At 33.9% G+C, this 19,246-nt stretch overlaps 1 protein-coding gene across 4 annotated transcripts in view; it reads right to left on the bottom strand.

Moving 5' to 3' along the window:
- MCTP1 (multiple C2 and transmembrane domain containing 1) overlaps nt 1-18,895 on the bottom strand; it is a 528,212-nt gene extending 509,317 nt beyond the window's left edge. For all 4 annotated transcript variants that reach the window (XM_074200502.1, XM_074200503.1, XM_074200500.1 and 1 more), the window contains exon 1: nt 18,679-18,895. In XM_074200502.1, coding sequence (XP_074056603.1) covers nt 18,679-18,735 — 57 coding nt within the window. In that variant the 5' untranslated portion in view covers nt 18,736-18,895. The remainder of the gene's footprint in view (nt 1-18,678) is intronic.
- Between the last annotated feature and the right edge of the window lie 351 nt (nt 18,896-19,246).

Here is a 19,246-nt window from a genome sequence, read left to right as displayed (position 1 = left end):
CATAGATATTTTAGGTTAGTTAAAGAAGTCTGTCCCCCAACTCTCTGGGAATATTTATTATGGGGGTCAAAAATTACAAAAGGGTTAGTGGAAATTCTTCATCTAAAGCCTCTAAGCTGGAATTACTGAACCATATGCTAATATGTTGTCTATCTTCCTCTCAATTCTTATCTTAAAGTGATTTATTTCAGAGGAAGCCACAATTCATGATGGAGCATGTATAAGGCAATTAATTATTCACCCTGGAAAGGAATTTTTAAAAATTGCAAAAGTGACATCTCCAATATGGCCATTGGAAGCTTTCAGTACTCCTTAAAACAAATGTATCTTCATTTAGCAAAAGAACAAAAAACAAACAAAAAAAATATGTGCTATAGAGAGTACTATTTTCTGGCATTAAAATGTATTTATAAAAATTTTTTTTAACAATTTTATTGCATTCCTTTGTACACTGTATCTTAGGAAGCTACTAAATCATTTAGCCTTTAATTCTGTTCTAGTTTTTTTATTCTGAGAATATTGTATAAATTCTGATCCTTAGCTTCCTGAGTTTTTAAAGCTTGCATTAGGCTCAGTCTGTTCCTTTTGAGTTGCTAAAGCACTTTTGAATTTCCTTTTCAAAATTCAAAGTCATTTATTATCAATCATATATGAGTAATACAGTATCACACTGTGGTGAAGAAAAACAATTTATCAAAAAAATTTAGTTTAAAGTAATTTAATGTAAAATATTAAAAATTTTAGTTTAATTTAAATATTAAAAACAGAAAGGCAAAGTAAACAACCAGTTTTTAAAAACCTCAGATGGGCATTCTTTATGGCCCCTTTTCCAGAATACAACCTTCCATACTACTCTTCCTTGAGGAGGTTGGGTTTTATCTTAGATCACTGTTTCCCAAATCTGTTTCTCAGCTCCACAAGGGTCCAGAAAGGATGTAGGGATTAGCTCTGTAAACAATTACTGAACTATTAATAATTTAATATGGAAGTGTCTCTCAGAGCTGTCAGGAAACCTTGGCGCAGGCCCTCAATGGGTATCTTAGTTTGTACTGGATATGATCATAAGAAGTGTGGCTTTTCAACATTGTATTCTCTACAAACAGGTTATATCTCTGCCCTCTTAGAGTTTGACACTTTTGCTGGCAGCTGTTGCTATATGGACTAGGAAGTGGGAAGGATAATCATATTCAATACTTTTTAAAAAATCAAAGCATAGTAAGGTCTTGTTACACTGTTTATCCTGCATCCTACCCCCAAGATAAGATTTTTAGGAAGTTTTCCCAATATGAACAGATATCCCCCTCAAGTCTTGTGAGGAAAAAGGAGTCCTTATCATTAATTATGATGAAAAAGTTTGTAAATTCCATTTTACTAATAGAAAAACTAGAACAGAGAAAAACTTCAAATTATTCCATGGCTCTCTAACAATTTAATATAGGATTAGACTTTTATATCCAACTCTCATTTTTCTGCAATGACTGTTAAGTTATTCACACCTTCCTCATAACATTCTACACAGGTATGAACATTTTAGTAATAAAATCTCAACTTCCTACAGTAATTTCAACTGAGTTCAGTATATTTTGCTAACATCACTACTCAGGACATCATTCTAAGGAAGGCAACAATGACATTAGAACTTTTAAATTATATTACTTATATTAAACATTAATTTAAATGATATTTTAAAATTTAATGAAATTAAATTAATTATATTAATGCAGGATTCATAGATCTATACTAAATATAGTAAGGGTCTATTATTCTAATAATTCCTCAACTTCATAATTGGAAAAACTGAAACAAAAGGCAATCCTTTCTAGAAGTAACGTTGGCAAAATAATCATTAAGTAATTGAAAATGATTTATTAAATGCCTACTCTGTGCAAAGTACTAGGGAAACAAAAACAGAGATCAAATATGCCCTGTCCTAAAAGATCTTATATGCTATTGGAATACACAACTATGTGTGATATGTATTTTATAAAGAGAAATTATATCCAAATTCAGAACACTTGGGGGTATGCCACAGAAAGTAAGCTCTACAATAGAAAGTTGTAAATTCATTTGTGACAACATTTAGTGAAACCAAGATACTCATTCTGAATATAAAGACAAAATTTTCAGAAATATAACAAGATTTATGCCAATCATTTGTATACCTATTTGATTATTCATTCAATTATAATAATGTGATATTCTTTTCCCTAAATCTAAAGGGTAGTCCAATAAATATGGAGTAAGTTGTGTTGCCTTGAATTCTACACCTCTCTCTCCATTAAAACAAATCCTTTGGGACTCTTATATGGCTATCAACTTTCAGAAAGAAGATGAGAAGTCATTTGGCTAACATCTCTGCTTGCCATTTAAAAGCCGCAAAACCCAAATGTTTCACTTCCACAGAAACTTCCTCACAGTAACTACTTGGCCACTTGCTCTGTTAGGCAATAGGTAATAGATTCCTGAAATCTGAATGTTGTGGTTAGATAATCTTTGTTTCCAAAACCCTAAAGTGCTTCAAGCCCAGATGGAATAGAATTCAAAACTGTGAGGAAAAATTTCAAATTTTAAGAAAATGTTTTCTTCCAAGGACATCAACAAAGGATATAGAATTCTCCCAAGTATTTCCATAGGAATTTCTCTGTGTACAGATTTTTTTTCTTAAACCAACCTTCAAATTCAAAAAATTGTTAAAATTGTCTTCCAGGACCTAATTAATTACAAAAGAAATGTGAATATATTCAATAAATGTCACTATGATTTAGATACAGCAGAATTTAGTATACAACAAGATAAAGGACGCTAGGCTCCTGTAGGGCTAGAGGTGTGAGCTGTCTTGTTCACTTCTGACACTCTTGAACAAGTGTGAAAGCTTTGTCAAATGGGAATTACTATTAATAATATTCTTTATTCCCAACATTCCTGTAAAGTCAGTAGTGCATGTATTATACCTTCATATTACAGAAGAGGAAATTGAAAAACAGAGATATTAATGAAATTCCCTGTATTTGGAGATTAAAAATATCAGAGTCAGGACTTGAACACAGTTTTAACTCCAAACACTGCATAAGATAATAAATTTGGAGCTGAAAGAGACCTTGGAAGTCATAGAGTCCAAGGAAGAGGAAACTTTAAGTAACAGAACTTAAGTATGTATAAATTTTACAAATATTACATATTTTCATTTTACCATTTATAGAGAACTGTAGATTCTTGTATATTTGTTCTGTATGTTCTTGTACTGTAGAGAGGAGGAATTGATGAATATTCCTTTAGTCAGTTAATATTCTTCCCTTGAAGAAATCACAGAAGGTACAGGAAACAGAAATAAAAGATGCTGATGCTTTATATGAAATTAAACCTGGTTAACCCTTTAAAAAAGTCCAAGGACATTCTCCCTGATAGAATTAGAAGGCAGTGAGCCCAAGTTCGTGACTCTTTCAAAAGAGGGATACCTCTCTTAAGAGTCAGTTGACTGGCAAACCAAGAGAACTCTGAAGAGTGTGACAATTGACAGTAGAGAAAAAAGTTGTCTGTGAAAGAATCCTTTTGCCTTTCCCCTTTCCACATCAACCTAAGAAAAATAAGGTTGGGAAGAAAGAGAGGAAAAGGAAGGAGGGAATTTCTCTCCTTTCAACTTTCTAACAGTCCATGGCACTTTGCAGCAAAGTTATTCAGAAACTAGAATACTTTCCTGAGCAGGGAGCAAAAAGAAAATGAACAGACTGCTTTAAGGACTGTGATCTCTGGCACATAGAAAAGAGAAAGTAACATATTCAACAGAAAGTACCCCTGTCAATAAAGATGTGTAGAAGAAGAGAACAAGAGAAGCCAGGTGAGAGAGATCTGCTGCTCCCAGAGAGACTGGTATAAGAACCCAACAGGAGAAAGGACATCATAGGGCCTTTCAGGACTACAAGTGTGAACACTGACACTTATGGCCATCAGTATTAGATGTTCATCACATGTTCTTTATTTGTATGCCTCTCTACCAATGTACCTATTCTAACTTTTTGATGGATGTTATGTATATTTGTGGAAAGGTGTACCCCATTTTTAGGGGGAAATGGTTTACAATTCCATCTCAATAAATGCCTTTTCTCTTAACTAATTGCAGCTGCTCAAAGACTATTAAAGGTAAGCACACTGTGGGAGAGGGACAGGGAGAAAGGGGCAGCAAGATGGTATAGTGGATAGACTGCCAATCCTGGAGTCAGAAAGACATTTTCCTAAGTTCAAATCTGGCCTCAGACACTTACTAGCTATTTGACACTAAGCAAATCACTGGATTTTGTTTGCCTCAATTTTGTCATCTATAAAATGATAAAGAAAATGGCAAAACAATTCACAAAGAGATGCAGATAACTGAATAGCAACAGTGATAAAAATAGTAAGGAGAGAGGGACAGAGAGATAGAGTTATCTACCTTATTAGGGGTATTATGAAGACAAAATAAGATTTATGCAAATTGTTTTGCAAATTGAAGAGTTTTAAATCCTCCATGAAGTCCTAGTTTGATGTCTTAACAAAAAAGAAGATAACTCAGGTTCTTAAAGGCTAAACCAGTGATATACAAACTCTGCAAGTATTTTGTTAGAATCTGAGGAGAATCTTGCCTCTTAAAATAAATGATTCACTTACAGCCTAGAGGGCAGTATGGTTCACATGATTCTTATCTCTAGATTTAGGGTGTTTAGTTTCCAAAAAAATCCTTATGAGTTAGTGACAATGCTCTGAGTTCCTGAGTTTTGAGTTGGAAAAATATGCAATACTTAAGGTGTTTGGGTTTACTGCCTAATTTTACATTTATAGCCTTCTCTAGTTAACCCCTAGTCTCTTTGTGGTTGAGGGAAATTGTGGTTTACTAGAAATATATGGATAAATTAACTATGTATATTATAGCATAGGTATATTGAAGGAACCGTGGGTGGGGGAAGGGAGGAGGAGTTGGGAGGAAGAAATGGCCTTTTCTTTAGATTTTTCTCCAGTTTTTTATCTAAGAAGTTGTGAATGTCAGTGACCCTTTTGCATATCTCTTTTCTTTGCCATGCCAAAATTCTAACTTTGCTCCTCAAAATGGTACTGGAAAAGCAAATACTCAATATGGATTTCCTCTCCATTCTAAAGAATTCATTACTTTTATGCAGGACCTAGAAGATATAATAAAATTTCTGGCCAGATGAAAGAGAGACCTCTTTGCCTGGCATAATTTTACTTCAATGTTTTTCAAAAACCTTCCATGCTTAGATAAAAATGTTTTGAGTGACATATAAGTATTCTCATGTAATTAATTATGCCATCAGTACCCTTACACTACATTTGTATCAGTTTCCATTAAGGACTGCAGACTTGACATTTGAGCATCAACTCGAATAAGTTCAAAGAGAATCATAAGCAGGAAGTTTTCCACTAGGCAAGTCAATTTTTTCTGCCACAACAACTCAAGTAGATCTTTTATAAAGGGATGGCGAGTTTGAGATCTGCCTTGGTAGAGGGAGAACGTTGACCACCCCTACCCATAAATTCATGGATTCTGTGAGCAACTACATTGCTTTTGGACTTCTTTTGACTCCTCTATCATACCTTCCTCCTCCAGGAAATAAAACTGTGGGAAATATTACCCTGCAAAATTGAATCTAATATTCTTTTCTCATCAGTACCCTGTTTCCCTCTGTACATTCTTAGTCTTTCACAAACTGAACAAAGATGACAGTTAATGCAGTCTTTTCCCACAGGAAACAGTATTTTAAACTTAGTTCTCCCATAGTACTCACCCAGACTCTGCCTTCAAAGCAAACTGCCAGTTCCCCAAGATTCTTTAAGATTCAGTATCAGAGCCTATATTCTCCATAGGATGGCCTATTTAAACTAGTGTTATTCAGATAAATGTATAACTCAGCATGTATAAAACTTCACTCATTATCTTTCAAACTTCCTTTACTTCTGGAAGGGGTACAATCAACTTGCTTTTCTTGAATTGTAACAACATTATCCTGGACACTTCCACTTCACATTCACACCACCAAACCTTGTCATCTCTACCTTCACAACATCTATCACATCCAATCCCTTCTTTCCACTTCCACAGTTACCACCTTAGTTCAGATCCTTATCACCTTTTACCTAGCTTGTTAACAGCCTTATAATTGGTTTATCTGCCTCAGTTCTCTTAATATTCTAATCTAACCTCACACAGAGTTGCCAAATTAATTTTGTTTAAGTGAAGATCTAATCTCATGACATCTCTACTCAACTTCTGTAGTTTCCTATTTTATCTAAGGTACCTTAGGGCATCTTCTGTCTAGTTTTTAAAGCCCTACAAAACCTTGCCTCAGCATATCTTCCCAGCTTTATTGAATATTTCTTCTTTTCACAACTCCTGCAAAGCCAACAAAAAGTCCCTTTTCTCCTCATTCTCACTTCTAGCTGAAGCATCAGGATACCCTGAGAGAGAGACAGGAAAGTCAAACACCACCTTGACCTCCATCCCCCACCTCAGATCCTGATGGAGACAGTCAAGGACCCTAAAGTCAAGAATTAGAATTAGCAGTGCTTCCAGTACTGTGCCAGCAGCTATCATGGGGAGATGTAGTCTGGCAATTGCTCTTCAGATTTTAAAGCCACAACTATTGAACACCAAGAAAACAGTTCTTAACACCAAAGTCTTTGGTCTTGTCGATTCAAAATCCAAAAATTGTATGAGTTCATCAGTGAAAATTACAAAGCAGAAAGATGCTTTGATGACAAAACTTAAGGATCCTAGGACCTTTATGTCTAACTTGCAGCTAAAATCTTCTATAGTTTTATCTCCCCTATTAGGATGGAGAGTTCCTTATGAGCTGGGACTGCCTTTTCTATATGTAATCCCCAGTATAGTCCTTTGAACACAGTTAGCCCTAAACACATGCTTTATTCACTCATCCCTCATGCAAGATAAACCAACTTCCATCCCCATACTTCTGTCAAAATCATTGCTCATGCTTAACTTTATACTTCTCTTCTTTTAAGATGCAGTTTAGAAATTATTTTCTCCATGAAACTTTCTTAATTCCTCCAACTGCCTGTGCTCTGCCCTCCCAAACTACCTAGTTTTTTAATTACTTAGTATATATTAACTTCATAATTATGCTGTTTATACTTTATACATACTTGTCTTCCCCATTAAAATGAAAGCTTATGGAGAATAAGGACTGTTAGTCTTCATATGGGTATCTTCTGCATTTTAATGTGCAGTATCTGGCATATAAAAAGCAATTAGTAAGTGTTTTTGCATTTATTGAATTAGTATAAGGAAAACCAGTCACATAAATGAAAAACCTGACTCAAAAGGAGAAGAGGGATAAAATTTTAAAATGCAAAAGAAACATCAGAAAAGAAGCAAATGAGAAAGCAATACCCAACAATTTGCTTCATACAAAAGAAAACATACAAATACAGGTGGAGCCAAGATGGAGGTCTGAGGATAGGATTTCCCAGTAGTTCTCTTCCAAAATATCCCAAAAAACTTAAAAAATTATGACTCTAACTAAATTTTCAGGAGACAGAACCTACAGAAAGACCCAGTGAAGCAATTCTCCAGCCCAAGGTAATCTGGAAGAAGATTGTGGAAAGGCTCTGTTCCATGGGGTTGGAAGGAGTGCAGCACAGTTGGCTCATTGCATGGGAGTGAGGGAGTTCCAGCCTTCCAGAAACAGCCTTTGGGGTTCCTGGGTCCCTGGGGGTGTCAGTTTGTGGCAGCAGAAGCAGGTTAGAGACCTCCCAACCCAGGGAACACAAAGCACAACTTAGAAGATCAATGGGGAAACCTCTTCCAGAATTGAGTCTGGAGCCCAGACCAATGGGAAATGGAAGTAGGCCTGTGACTCACCCAGCAGTTGCTTCCAGATCACTCAACCCACTTAATGTAATGGAGTGGGCAGAGACTCCAGAAGTCTCTCTGCTTTCCCTGGGACAGGATTCTGTCACTCTGTGGGGCCCCCCATTGCCATAGAGCACAGACCCTCCTCAGATCCAGAGAAGAGGGGAGTACTTGTGGTCATCCATAGACCAAATCACAGGCCAGAAGAGCAGTCAGAGCCTCTCATAAGACTTTGAAGGAATTGAAGTGCTTGAGGGCATGTCCCAATAACAATTCAAAAGCTTGGGAAGCAGCCCATGGCATAGGCTAGAGAAATGAGTAAACAGCAAATAATGAATCTGACCATAGATAATTCCTTTGGTCCCATGTAGGATCAAAACACACACTCAGAAGATGACAAAGTCCAAGCTTCTGTATCCAAAGCCTCCAGGAAAAATATGAATTGACTTCAGGTTATGAAAGAACTCAGAAAAGATTTTGAAAATCAAGAATAGGGGGCAGAGGAAAAATTGGGAAGAGAAATGAGAGCAATGTGGGCAAATCATGAGAACCAAGTTAGCAGCTTAGTGAAGGAGATATAAAAAATACTGAAGAAAAATAACATCTTAAAAGCTAGTTTAGGTCAAATAGGAAAAGCAGTACAAAAGGCCAATGAGGAGAATGCCTTAAAAAGCAGATAGCCAGATGGAAAAGGAGATAAGAAAGCTCTCTGAAGGAAACAACTCCTTCAAATGTAGAATGGAGCTAAAGGAAGCTGATGACTTTTCAAGGAATCAAGAAACAATAAAATAATACCAAAAGAATTAAAAAACTAGAAGAAAATGTGAAATATCTTATTTGAAAAACAACTGACCTGGAGAACATAACCAGGAGAGACAATTTAAAATTATTGGGCCACCTGAAAGTCTTGAGCAGGAAAAGAACCTTGACTTTAGTTTTAATGAATTTCTACTGCCCTGATATCCTAGAGGGCAAAACAAAAATTGAGAGAATCCATCAATCTCCTCCTTGAAAGAGATCCAAAAAAAAAAAAAATAACCCCCAGGAATATTATCCAAAGTCCATAGCTCCTGAGAGAGAGAATATTACAAGCTGCCAGAAAGACAAAATTCAAATATCATGAAGCTACAATTAGTATTACGTAGGACTTAGCAGTGTCTACATTAAGGGCTTGTAGATCTTGGAATATAATATTGTGAAGGGTAAAAAAAGCTTGGAATGCAAGCAAGAATCAACTACCCAGCAAAACTGAACTTCCTTTTACAGGGGAAAAGATGGATATTCAATGAAACAGGGGAATTTCAAACATTCCTATTGAAAGGACTAGAGCTGAGCAGAAAGTTTGATTTTCAAGTACAGGACTTAGCTAATAATATCTCATTTTGTCTTCACAAAAAACCCTGGAGTTATTGAAAGGTGCTATTATTATTTCCATATTACAGATTACAAGACCAGGTTAGAAAGAAAGTTGAGTTATTTACCCGGGGTTACTAAACTAGTAAATGGAGACTGAATTTGAACTCAGATTATCTTCCTGATGCTAGATCTAGCACTCTATCAGCTGTACCACTCAAATAAGTACCAAAGAGTAAGTCCTGAAAAGGTGAAGTAAAAAAGTTAAAATGAAAAAATTATAGAAATAATAAACAACCCAAGAATTGTTATGTGAGTTAATATGTATCAAGAAGGAAAAAGGGAAACTAAGACTATCAAAAAGTAAGGGGAACAAGAAGAATTTATGTAGCACAGTAAATAAAAATTATAAGAACTTTCTACACAACATTGCGCTGGTAAATCCAAACTTAATAGGAAATGCTATAAAAAATAGAAAAACCTTAGTAAAGGATGAAAGCCTAAAACAAAGCAACTTCAGAAAATGCAGTTTTATAAGATATATATTAACCATCATCACAACAACAAAATAGAAAACAAACAAGCCTGGTTTAAATTTTAAAAAACAATCTTATCAAAAGTTTAATGAGCAACTAATATCTATGCTACAAAACTATTATCACTGAACAAAAAAGAAAGTACTATAACAAAAATCTTTAATGAGAAAAAAAATGGTCCTGATGCCTAACCAAAGAGGAATAAGGCAGGAAAATTGATCTATATCAATAATGAATAATGATGTAATTTTTTATTTATCCAAAAGACTACAGCAATATGTAGAAAAAATATCCACTACCCAAGTTGGATTTATGCCATCCTTGGTATAGCATGATTACTCATATTCAAAACAATTGTCAAATCAATATCTATAGGAGAAGCCTTTCAAAAAAATGCAGCATCTATTTTTGTTAAAAACTCTAGAAAGCAAGGGGAGGCTAGGTGGCACAGTGGATAAAGCACCAGCCCTGGAGTCAGAATACCTGAGTTCAAATCGGGCCTCAGACACTTAATAATGACCTAGCTGTGTGGCCCTGAGCAAGCCACTTAACCCCATTTGCCTTGCCAAAAAAAAAAACCTAAAAAAAACCCTCTAGAAAGCAAAGGTATGGGAGCATCTTTTAATATTATCAAAATCATATAGTTAAGGAATTAAAGGCATAAAAACACCTTTAAAATTTAAAAATGGGTGAATACATCATTGCTTAGAAGTGACAAGATAATTATAGATGACAGAATAAGCAAATGAAATTAAGTAAGACAATTATTTGTTTCATGAAAGAAATATCATACAAATAACTTTATGGAAGTCAATTGATATTTCAGTATAGTAACAGCAAAAAACAAGAAGAAATTATAAAAATCTGTATAACAAAAATATGCAAATGCATGTTAAAAGAACTTTAAATATACAAAATAAATGAGAATCAGTCTACCAGGACATACTGAAGACACAAAAATAGTGATGTTAAAAATGTTATAAAAATAAAAGAATAAATAATTGGAGAGATCAATATTTATTTATTCATTTATATTCAGTCACTACAACAAAATAAAATGCAATACTACCTAAGTATAGTTTTAGTGCTATACCAATCAGGCTACAAAGGAGAAAAACTTTGTAGAAGCAAACAGAAAAAATACCAAATTCATTTGGTGTCAGAGAAAGATCTAGTATCTTAAGCAAAATAATTTAAAAATTAGGAATTAAGGGGAGGAAATTACACTTTGAAATTTAGCATTGTATTACAAATCATTTAATAAAACTATTAGCTATGGGTTAAAATTTAAAAACAAACTAATAGAATCAACTAAATAAGCAAGAATTAGAAAAAAAATTGAACTCAGTGACACCATATTTGAAAAATTCAACAACAAATTGCTTGGGGATGGACTCTTTGATATGAATTACTGAGGAAAAAAGAAAACAGTTTAGCAAAAATAGGTTTAGGTTAGCATGTTATATACCATGTACCACAATGGTATGTACCAGATGGTCATATTTTTTAAAAAACATTAGAGCAGAATGGAATAAATACTTTTCACAACTATGGCTAGGGGAAGAATTACTTTTTTTTTAAATTTTACAATTTTCCTCCCAATCTCCCTTCCCTCCCCTCACCCACCCACAGGAGGCAGTCTAATAGTCTTTACATTGTTTTAGGGGAAGAATTCTTAACTAACAAGGGGTAGAAGTGATTATAACAGATAAAATAAATTTCTGATTACATAAAAATCAAAAGCTTTCCCCCAAAAAAATAAACTCAGAAGAGCTAAGAAGAGAAATTGTCAGAGGAAACATCACTACATCAAATTATTTTGAGAAAGTTTTGAAAAAGAATATACAAAGCTAGAACTTGTAGAGAATTTTAAGGTTTGTGAAGCATCTTGCACATGTATGTCATTTGCTTTTTTCTGTTAACACAAATGTAAATGACAAAGAGTCAGTCCTGAATAAATAGTTAGATTTAAATAATTGCTTTTAAAAGAAAATTAAAATTTTAAAAACCATAGATGTATGTATCAAATAATGTATTTGATTTTATTTATTTAATGCAATGGGGTTAAATGACTTGCCCAAAGTCACACAGCTAGGCAATTACTCAGTGTGTAAGGCTGGATTTGAATTCAGGTTCTCCTGACTCCAGGGCTGGTGCTCTATCCACTGCGCCACCTAGCTACCCCCAGAAATGCATTTGAAATATGCAAAGGCATTGAAATAACTATAAGATTCCACTCTCCCAGGCATTAAATTGGCAAAGACAAAAGAGGGAAAACAGTATATGTTGGAAGTCTTGTGAGAAGTTATGCTAATAAATTCATTATTTGGATAGAACTATATAAGGTTGATAGAGTCATGAACTGGTCTTACAGTTATGGAAAACAATTTGGAATTATTTGAGGAAAAATAACTTATTCATTCATATCCTTTAATCCAGAGATCCCATTGCTATACATACTGCCAAATTTGAGAAATAACTCAAATTATGATAATACTGAGAATAGTACTTCTTATAACAGAAGAATAAAAACAAATAAGCACTGATTGAATAGAAAAACAGTTAAAAATAATAATCTTAGAATATTGTTGCATTGTAAGAATTAATGAATGGGGCAGCTAGGTGGCGCAGTCATTAGAGCACCAGCCCTGGAGTCAGGAGTACTTGAGTTCAAATCCAGCCTCAGACACTTAATAATTACATAGCTGTGTGACCTTGGGCAAAGCCACTTAATCCCATTTGCCTTGCAAAAAAAAATTTTAAAAATTAATGAATAAGGAAATCAGAGAAACATGAGATTTATATGAACTGATACAGAGTAAAGTAAGGCAAAGGAGGAAAACAATATACAGAAATAACTAAAATAATACCTTGTCACATAGAAGGCTTTTTAGAGGGTTTTAATGCTAAATTCAAAACTGCATTTGAAATTTCTAGACCATTTATTCTTATTGAATAGCCACATGAAGCAATAATAAAGTGTGGGTTGGATGAAAGTTATAATGTAAAAAGGTAAAGAACAATTAGAAGTTGGCTTGTTCTTTGTATGAAGTTTATCTTCTGTGTAGCAGGACAACATGAGATATGTTCACAAGTACTCAGATGTGTACTGAAACTTTCAGTGTGTAGCAAAGAGTTCTGGCAGTCATGTGTCAAGTAACTTGGTAAATGTGATTTTTCTTTCTAATTCTGTTTTGTCCAGTGTTTTGTACATTTTTAGATGCTGTGGTACATTACTTATAATCTCAGCATGACTTGTAAATGTGTCAATTATCAGAATTTTTTGTTATGTATGCAGGTAGATAACAAATCTCAAATGAGAACATTATCTTTCTAGTTAAGAAACATATAAATGCTATTCTGGAAAGGTAAAACAGTTGATCAAGATAAAGCTTAAGCCCCTCTCTGCATCTCTACCACTTGTGTTAGATTACTGAGTGAATGCCCTTAACTTATCCGAAATGGAAGCTTATTTACTAGCTCCCACACTAAAAAACTGACACCTTATGCAAGAAGGATCCCCAAAAGGCTCAAAACATGAAGTTTCTCTAAAGAAACATTAAGTATGAAAAGTATTGAAAAGTATTCTTTGCCTATCTGAAAGTTATTCTTTTTTTTTTCAAGGCAAAGGGGTTAAATTGCTTGCCCAAGGCCACACAGCTAGGTATTTATCAAATGTCTGAGGTTGGATTTGAACTCAGGTACTCCTGACTCCAAGGCCGGTGCTCTATCCACTGCACTACCGAGCCACCCCTTATTATTCTTTTTTTGAAGCAAGATTACAACTTGTGTCTGCCAAATACTGTTGCTGTATTTGTTAATAGGAGAAGAGAGGGAAAGGAAGAAGGGAGGAAAGGAGGGACAGAAATAAAAGAGAAGGAGGGAAGGAGGGAAAAGAGAAAACAAAGAGAGGAAGGAAGGGGAGAGAGATCAAGATGGAGGGAGAGGAGAGGGGAAGGAGGAAGGAAGAAGGAGAAAAGGGAAAAGAGAGACAAAGAGACAGAGTCACTATATTAAAATTAAAACAATAGCTCAAAGAATATTGCTGATCATAGGGAAGAAAAATGTAGTAAATCAGCCAACAGTTAGTCCTAACAAAGTGTTCTTCTCAATGTTGCATGTTAACCTTGTTTTAATGAAAAATTCTGTCAAATTGATGGATTGAAAGGGGCTAAGATTCTTTCTATGAAAAATAAATTTCAAAAGTGAGGTTAAAATTAAATGGGATATTTGTAGGTTCTCAAAGTGATGAAAGACAAATATTTTTAAGCTGAAGATGATGAATAAAAAACTTTGTAGAAAGTAACCAGAAGGCAAATTAAGACATTATCAATTGTGTTCTTACAGCCCAGGGAGATACCACTTCACAAGAAATCCATTTTTTTTAAGAAATCCATTTCTTGGATTCATTTTTCAATTCTTCTCAGAAAACATAGGTGTCATTAATATGGAGAATAATTTCCGTCAAGAAATCTCCACAATATAAAAGCAAAACTAAGACAAATTTTAAGTCCAAGCAGCCAGACTAACGACTGTTGAATACTGAACAAGGGTGTTTTACAGACAAAATAAACAGCAAATCATCAGTAGTTGTAATCAAAAAAGAACTGAATAAGCAAAATTGTGCTGTTATATTTTCAAAAATAAAAGTATTACTCTCATAAAAGTTGTGGATAATAGACAAAATCTAAAGATGTCTCTGAAATCAGCATATAAAATAATATAAGGTACATCTATTTTATGGGTATATCAAAAAAAGCACAAAATTATTTGTTTATCTAGTATTAATATAAATTTTTAAAATTCCTTATAAAAGAAAGTTAAACCTGGTGTAATTATAATACTCAATCCTAGACTTAAACAAGCTATGGGGAAATGCAACATTCTTTTTCCCTTGAAAGTAGAGGAGGATGGATCAGGAAAGGTACATATACTATTAAGCATAGTTACTGTATCTATTGATTTTGCTTAAGTTGTTTACTTTGTTACTTAAGAAATCTCAATGAATATATCAGAAACAGATATCTGAAAAATGACTACTAGACAAAATCAAATAGCATCAATAAAACAAAATACAAAAAAAATTGAAACAAGATTAAAATTTAACATGTAAAACAATGCATGATGTTTTGTTTGTTTGTTTTAGTGTTTTGCAAGGCAAATGGGATTAAGTGGCTTGCCCAAGGCCACAGAGCTAGGTAATTAATAAGTGTCTGAGGTGGATTTGAACTCAGGTACTCCTGACTCCAGGGCCTGTGCTCTATTCACTGCATCACCTAGCCACCCCAAAACAATGCATGATGAAACAAAATACAGGAACCACATTATTAAAGAGCAATAAGTGAAAAAATAAGTTGATCTTTTGACACTTCATTAACTTCCTCACTCCCTTTTCAGGAAACCAGTACATGGATATGATCAATATCATTTGGCATTTTATATCACAATTAACTATATTTTATTTCAGTTTATTCTCTGCAATTACCTTGTAAGGAATGAAGAACAAATATTATAATCCTTATTTTAAACAAGATAATGAAGATGAGTGACTTTCCTAAGGTCACAAAACAGAAAGCAAAAGATCTAGAACTTTAATTTTTTTTTACAAAACTTTTTTTACAAAGTTTTCTACTTTCGGTACTCTCTAGTCTGGGAATGAAAGACAGGGCAGCTAAAATTCTTCCCAACTATTATATTGGACAGGGCCATCCAACTTTACCTTAAAAAGGTTTTATTGAATCAATAGACAATATATTTTGATTTGCCTTTTCAGTGAGAGCTTTTTGGTAGTTTGACTTTGTTTACCAAAACATTTAGTAAATCCAAAGGCAGGCACATTTTTGCCTAGGAAAACCTCAGAAAGCAGTACAGGAGTACTGTGATTAACATCATAAGGGCATCTAGGTAGCAGTGGATGGAGCACTAGAGTCAGGAGTTTGAATCCAGCCTCAGACACTTACTAGCTATGTGCTCTTGGGCAAATCAGTTAACCCTGATTGCCTTGCATACAATGCCATCTCCAGTCATCCTGATTCAGATCTGGTCACTGGATTTTAAATGACTCTGGAGGAGAAAATGAGACTGTTGACTTAGCACTCTCCCTCACTCAAATCCAATTCATGTATTTGACATGGCATCATCTCTCCTGATGCCATCTTAAAAAAAAAGAATGAAGGACAAACATCATAAGCAGCATTTGTTTTCTTTTTGTTTGGGTTTTTTTGCAAGGCAATGGGGCAAGTGATTTGCCCAAGGTCACACATCCAATTAATTATTAAGGATCTGAGGCTGGATTTGAACCCTGGTCCTTCTGGGTCCTGAGGTCAGTGCTCTATCCACTGTACCACCTAGCTGTCCCAATAAGCAGCATTTCTTTAGGAAAAGTAACAGTTAAGACATTTTCTAAAATGTTGGATATCTTGGGAAGTACAAAATAATTGAATTTTTCTTAAATGAAAGCAAATGATTTCTCTACATCTTTCCTAACAATATTTTCATTTCAAAATTGCTCTTAGTGTAGAGTTGGATGGGTCATTAGAGGCAATATATTCAGTACAAGGATTCCCTCATTTTACAATTGATAATGAGTCCAAAGAAATTAAATTATTTGCTCAAGGCTACAGAGTTAGAGAAAGAACTAAACTGGAATCCATATCATTTGGTTTCAAATCCAGTATACTGCAGAAATTCAGAATATATTGAATAAAAAATCCATAAATTGCCAACCAAAATTATTGATAGTTATAGAAATTATTTTAAAAAATAGGTTTGCCAAGATTCTGATAGGAATAAGAAATAGTGAAATTAATAAATCTTTCTAATATTGCCCATAAAACTGTCAAAATATATATATTTAATTTATCCCTACTCTTGGCATTAGGTTCCATAGCTGAAATTCTCAAGTCTTCAGCCTTACTCAAATCATTAATTTTGATTTTCCTCTTAAAAAAAAAACAAAAACCACCTTATTGACAGCTACCACAAAAAGATATTAATTATAAAATCTGATGTTCTCCTTTTTTCACCTCCCATCCATCTTCAATGGAAGTGCTAAGTCAACGAAGTAGCCAGAAAGACTGTAGCAGAAGAGAGGTTAAGAGGTTTCCTGAGTAATCTACTCATATCCTGAATAACTGAAGAATCATAATAGGGTTTGCAGTGCACTGTAAGAGAGGTTGGAAACAATTCAATGATATTTGAAGAAAGAGTATGTTGAAGACAATCTAGATTCTCTATCATTGTCAACCTACACTGACACATTGAAAACTGATGTTCCTAGCAAATGCCCTGAAGAACTGAAAGGTCTCTGCCTAATTACTAGTGTGGATCATATGTTGGTCTTAATTCTAGTGTGAGTGCATTTCACTGTTAAAGTATAATATCTTTGAAAGTGGGTAATTCATAAAAGGTACATTGATCAAACAGAATAACTCATTTTCTGACTAAACCCTAAAGTAGATTCAGCTGTCTAATGCAGCATTAGATTATTTTTCCTAACCATATTATATCCCCAAATATATGAACTATAATCAAATCTTTAGGGGCATGTGTTACATGATTCAAGAAAATTGCTCCTTTTGTCTATCAAGAGTATAAGAGTAAACTTAGAACTCAATGTGTTAAAACAGTCATTTAAATTATTTTCTCTGAAAGATTACCTCATGGGGTATGGATTTAGGATTTGAGTTTCTTTTATTTCCAGCACAAAAAAAGAGAATCTAACTACATGTCTCCTATTAGATTTGTAGGGCCCCCTACAGCAAGAACATTGTTTCTACAATAAAATATATCTAATTTGATGTAATTCCTATGCTGTAATTAGAACCTAGTAATTGTGTAATGATTATAATTTTGGATAAAAAATGATACAGCTCCTAAGCATGTGGATCAAATAGGAACTGCAAAAAAAGCATCTGAAGTAGTAATCAACATTAGACATTTATAAAAAGCCTCAAATATATTAATGCATTAGGAATTCATTGTTATGCAATTAGATATTAATTCAACAAGCTATAGTTTCAAGCCAGTCTAATAACCATTTCCAGGGGAATTCAAAGATTCAAAAAAAAAATCAGTTTTATAATCACATGATAATATATACTCCTCCCTGTTTATGACAAAAACCATTTCTCCCTGTTTATGATAAAAAAACCATTTATGATAATGCCATTTCTCTAATTTACTGGAATTATACTGAGACTAGAATAAAACAGAAATTGTAAGAACTTAGAGAACAAATAATGAAGATAGTTTATCTACAGTTTTCCCCACAGAATTTGTATACAAATATACCCAACAGCAAGTAAAGAAGTGGGCTGGTGAAAAGAGTCTTAAACACATTTTAAAACAAACAGATCAATCAAAGGTTTATAAATAAACTAGCTTTCCCTTGAATAGAAAACCAAAGAATGAAAAGAGAGAGAGTGGGATTTCACTATTTTTTCATTGCAAACATCCCATTACTTAATATCTCTTTTCTTCTTTCTATGATTAGAAGCAAGATCTATTTGCAAAAATGGAGATATACAGACATAGGAGATATTTTTCTTATTTAAGAAATTGGGTTAGAAGTTAAAGCCAATTTATAATTGAAGTAACTGATCCTACTTCCTTCTCAATGGTAACTTTAAAAATACTTGAATATATATGTTTAGTATACACATATATGTATGTAAACACATGTATATAATTAAACAATATTTGATTTTCTTAAGTTTCATCCTATCACAAGAAATATTGAAAGAGTATCATTCTATTAAAATAAGAATCTTATAAAATAAGATTAACTTTAAAATGATTTCCTTTTTAGAATTCAAGTAATTTTGATTACTTCTGTGGAAAAAAAAGCATTTTGAAGTACAGAGTAAAGCAAACACAACATATTCGAGATTGTCAGAATATAATGACTTAAAGGAAAAATGAGGTTCTTACCTTACTGTACGTAAATGGTAAACTGCATGTACTTTTCAACTTACAGCTATCTAGCATAGTGGAAGAGAAATGAGCAAAACATATTTTGCTGCAATGAGAGAGGAGCACTTCCAAACTTAGCCTTCCTCTCTGTCTACTCGCAAGTACGATTGTTCCTTTCCAACTGATCAAGCAACAGCCCCTTCACAGATATCACTTGCTGCTCTGAACAGCAGCTCCTCAGAATGAAAGTAAGAGGAAAGCGTGATGTTTGAATCCCATGGCTTCACGGATTCACAGGATATGACTCAACTCTTCGAAGCAGTGAGGGCAGAATTTTCTCTTTCTAAACTGCTAATGTGGATTACATACTAGACAAATTATTTGTCTTATGGTGGTTATAAACTAAATTATGACATTTTTACCTATCAAGACAAACACATATTTTCTTTTAAAGTCTCTACTCCATAGCTCACTGTGCAAATGTGCAAATGAGAATCACACCACCACATAGGTCTGTCTGCCTGCTCACTGGGAACTACGGATTTAATATTTCTACACCACACAATGTCAATTCACCAACATGACT

This window comes from Macrotis lagotis, chromosome X (assembly GCF_037893015.1).
Source record: "Macrotis lagotis isolate mMagLag1 chromosome X, bilby.v1.9.chrom.fasta, whole genome shotgun sequence".
Lineage (NCBI taxonomy): Eukaryota > Metazoa > Chordata > Mammalia > Peramelemorphia > Peramelidae > Macrotis > Macrotis lagotis.
Note: the sequence above shows the minus strand (reverse complement) of the source record. Positions and strands in the feature narration are given on the sequence as shown.